A 3,734-nucleotide genomic window follows, 5' to 3' on the forward strand; every position below is an offset into this window, starting at 1 on the left:
TGAGGAGACGGAACCACGTGACCTCGCCGTGACGCCACACACACAAAAACACACTCACGCAAAAAGTAAAAGCGTCCGAAATAAATGATGTTGAATTATAAACGCAGAGAAGAAATGGTAAAGTAAAGCCTCACAAAAGCAGCTGATAATGACCCCCTCCATATGAGCCTGAGCTCAAGATCAACAGCAGGACTTTATCTCGGCACCTACAGAGTCTGGGATTAACACGTGAGGAGGTCCTGTGAAGATATCAAGGCCGTGATGAAGACCACGGTCTAATCTGACCATCTGTTTCTTATCTGCTCGCCTTTATTTTTTAAATTTGCAAATGTATTTGTCTAATGGATATCAGGCCCTGAAGAGCAGCAGGCGACCAAGAGGTGGGACCCACCTGGTGTGTGTGTGTGTGTGTGTGATACATGAGACTTTCACTTAAAAAATGGAAAATAAACTAAATTAAATGTTTGATTTAAAAAACAAACATCAATTGAACGCCAACAAAGTCTCATAGAAGAATCAGCTGTCATCAAAGCCACTGCATTTACAGTACAATCATTCATTCATTCATTCATTCTCCTGTTTTTGGACACTTTACTCCAAGTAAAGCAGCTTCAAATTGAATTAAGTTTGTCATTTGTTTGATTTTGTCAAAGTATAACTCAAATATCTCCGTTCTTCTTTTTTTTTTTTACCACATAAACCATTGAATTTGACACTTAAAAAGATTAAAACGATAACAAATCAGTGTGTGATGTGATGCAATCAGTGAAAGCGTTTAGGGAAGAAGGTTTTTTTCGACGTGACGGTGTAAAAAAAGTGAAGTTTCCTCTTTGTTTTGGTTGCAAACGGTGTTTGTTTGTCCTTTTCTGATGGAAATGAATCCTCAGAAAACCCGAGAGGTGAATTCACACCTGAGTTCACCTTCAAACGCTTTTCAAATCAACCATTTTCACTGTCGATCTAATTAAATAAATGAAACTCTCTGTACACTCGTCATTCATTCATTCATTCATTTCTTTATTCATTTATGTGACAAACTTACGTTCTAACTTTCCCGACCACACGCGCGCGCGTCGTTCTGTAAGCAGCTGAAAATGTCCGGACATGACCAGACCAGGATCTACCCGAGGACCCGAGACACCAAGACCTAGACCAGGACCAAGAGCAGTCGTGATGAAAAGAAAAAAAAGAAACGTTATGGTAATGATCAGCCGCTGATTAAATTAACGATGTGATGTAGTCATCAGTTATTATTATTATTATTATTATTATTATTATTATCATTATTATAATAGATCACAGTTTCTGATCTAATGCTTGTTTATCTGCGCAGAAAACAACTTTTGTTCAAATATTAGTATTGATATCGGTATTTATTAATGAATTAATAAATTAATTAATTATTTATCTTCGTTTAACAAAGATAGAAACAACAATCAAACATTGCATAACTACACAAGTTCCACAACACAACTACATTCATATTTCTATAGTAATCCTATAGATTCCAAGAGAGGGAGAGAGAGAGAGAGAGAGAGAGAGAGGAGGGGGAGGGACGCGTTTAGAGGTGTGTGTGTGTGTGTGTGTGTGTGTGTGTTAGGGGTGCAGGGGTGTGGAGGGCTGGGTTTAAAAAGGCAGACAGCGCCAACAGTCACTCACTCCCTCTGAAGCAGCAGCAGCAGCAGCAGCAGTAACAGTAACAGCTCCACAGAACAGAAGCTGGGACTCACTTTGACTGAAGACCACTGAAGATCTGGATCTGTACAGGAACCAGGAACCGTCTGTTGTTTTTTTGTCAGCATGGAGACCAGCACTGGGGAATATGGTGACATGTACGAGTATTACGACGACAACGAGACCGCCTGTGACTTCTCCGAGTGGGAGCCCTCCTACTCCCTCATCCCCGTGCTCTACATGCTCATCTTCATCCTGGGCCTGTCGGGGAACGGCGTGGTCATCTTCACCGTCTGGAGGTCCAAATCCAAGCGCCGGGCCGCGGATGTCTACATCGGAAACTTGGCCTTCGCCGACCTCACCTTTGTCGTGACCCTGCCTCTGTGGGCCGTGTACACGGCGCTGGGCTACCACTGGCCCTTCGGCGTGGCTCTGTGTAAGGTCAGCAGCTACGTGGTGCTGGTCAACATGTACGCCAGTGTCTTCTGCCTCACCTGCCTGAGCTTTGACCGCTACCTGGCCATCGTGCACTCTCTGTCCAGCACCAGGCTGCGCTCTCGGGGGACCATGCTGGCGTCCCTGGGGGCCATTTGGCTCCTCTCTGGACTGCTGGCCGTGCCCACGCTGCTGTTCCGCACCACCGTGAACGACCAGAACAGCAACCGGACCACTTGTGCCATGGACTTCAGCCTCGTGACCCTAAACCAGAGGCACGAGTACCTCTGGATCGCGGGACTCAGCTTGTCTTCCTCCGCGTTGGGTTTTCTCCTCCCTTTCCTGGCCATGACCATCTTCTACTGCTTCATCGGCTGCACCGTCACGCGCCACTTCAACAACCTGCGCAAGGAGGACCAGAAGAAGAAGAGGCTGCTGAAGATCATCACCACACTGGTGGTGGTTTTTGCCATCTGCTGGACTCCCTTCCACGTGCTGAAAAGCATGGACGCGCTGTCCTACCTGAACCTGGCTCCCAATTCCTGTGGCTTCCTGCGGTTCCTGCTGCTGGCTCATCCCTACGCCACCTGCTTGGCCTACGTCAACAGCTGCCTCAACCCGTTCCTGTACGCCTTCTTCGACCTGCGCTTCCGCTCCCAGTGCCTGTGCCTGCTCAACCTGAAGAAGGCCATGCACGGCCAGATCAGCTCCATGTCGTCCACGCTCAGCGCCCAGACTCAGAAGTCAGAGATCCACTCTCTGGCCACAAAGGTGTGATGAAGCAAGCATTGGGGGGGAGGAGGTGGGGAGCGGTGCTGCAGGACAGAACCAGCTCCCACCACTGGAACACTTGTTAAAATACAAGACTTTAAAGTGTCCACTGTTCATAGCCGGTAAGATGAGATGATGATGAACTTTGAACTGCTCGTGAACGTGATTCTGTGCCTTCTGTTCGACAGCGAGAGGTGTGATCGGGTCGCAGGAGTAACAGCTGGCTGAGCTCCTGTTGATCAAATCCTCAAAGAAAAGGTCTATTTTTTTGCTTTGTCCGTCTCGTTTGTAATCGCGGCAGGAGCCAGAGGTCTGGTTTTTAAACCCACACGCTGATTTGAATCTGTTTACACTGGATAAAACATAAAGCTGTACAGTATTTTCATACCCTGACTTTGTTGTTGTTGTTGTTTTCTTCTGTTGCTTTATTGTTGGCACTTGTTTAAAAAAAAAAAAAAAAAAAATGTGTGAGCAGGGAAATCAAACAGAGAAGTCGCCTCTTTCTTGTTTGTGATGTTAGGAGTCAAAGGGGGGAGGAGGGGGGTGTAAGGGGAGTAAAGGTGTTGCAGTTTAATTGTAAAGTTTGTGGAGAGGAGACGGGGACAGAGAGACAGACAGATGGCAGAGGACAAATGTTGGGGAACAGGAACGGGGGGTGTTTCACAGTGTGGTCACAGCACTAAAGAGGGACACACTCTGTAAATGTTCCAGTTTGATGTACATGTTTTATTTTCCGGCATCTCTGTAACTAACTACTGTATTAAAGATGTGTTATATGAACCAGATTTCTCTGTGTGTGTGAGTGTGATTTGAGATGAATTTAAAAGGCGATTGTAATCCCATCTCTGCTTCCT

The 3,734-nt window shown here is 46.1% G+C and overlaps 1 protein-coding gene across 1 annotated transcript; it reads left to right on the forward strand.

Moving 5' to 3' along the window:
• Positions 1 to 1,651: 1,651 nt before the first annotated feature.
• On the forward strand, positions 1,652 to 3,665 carry aplnra (apelin receptor a). The gene has a single exon (XM_058636168.1). The coding sequence runs from the start codon at positions 1,801 to 1,803 to the stop codon at positions 2,884 to 2,886; it is 1,086 nt and encodes a 361-aa protein (XP_058492151.1). The 5' UTR covers positions 1,652 to 1,800; the 3' UTR covers positions 2,887 to 3,665.
• The last annotated feature ends 69 nt before the right edge of the window (positions 3,666 to 3,734 follow it).

The sequence above is a fragment of the Solea solea genome, chromosome 8, assembly GCF_958295425.1.
Source record: "Solea solea chromosome 8, fSolSol10.1, whole genome shotgun sequence".
Taxonomy (NCBI): domain Eukaryota; kingdom Metazoa; phylum Chordata; class Actinopteri; order Pleuronectiformes; family Soleidae; genus Solea; species Solea solea.

Coding starts and splice junctions, on each gene's coding strand:
- aplnra (XM_058636168.1), top strand. CDS start 1,801: ATGGAGACCAGCACTGGGGAATATGGTGACATGTACGAGTATTACGAC.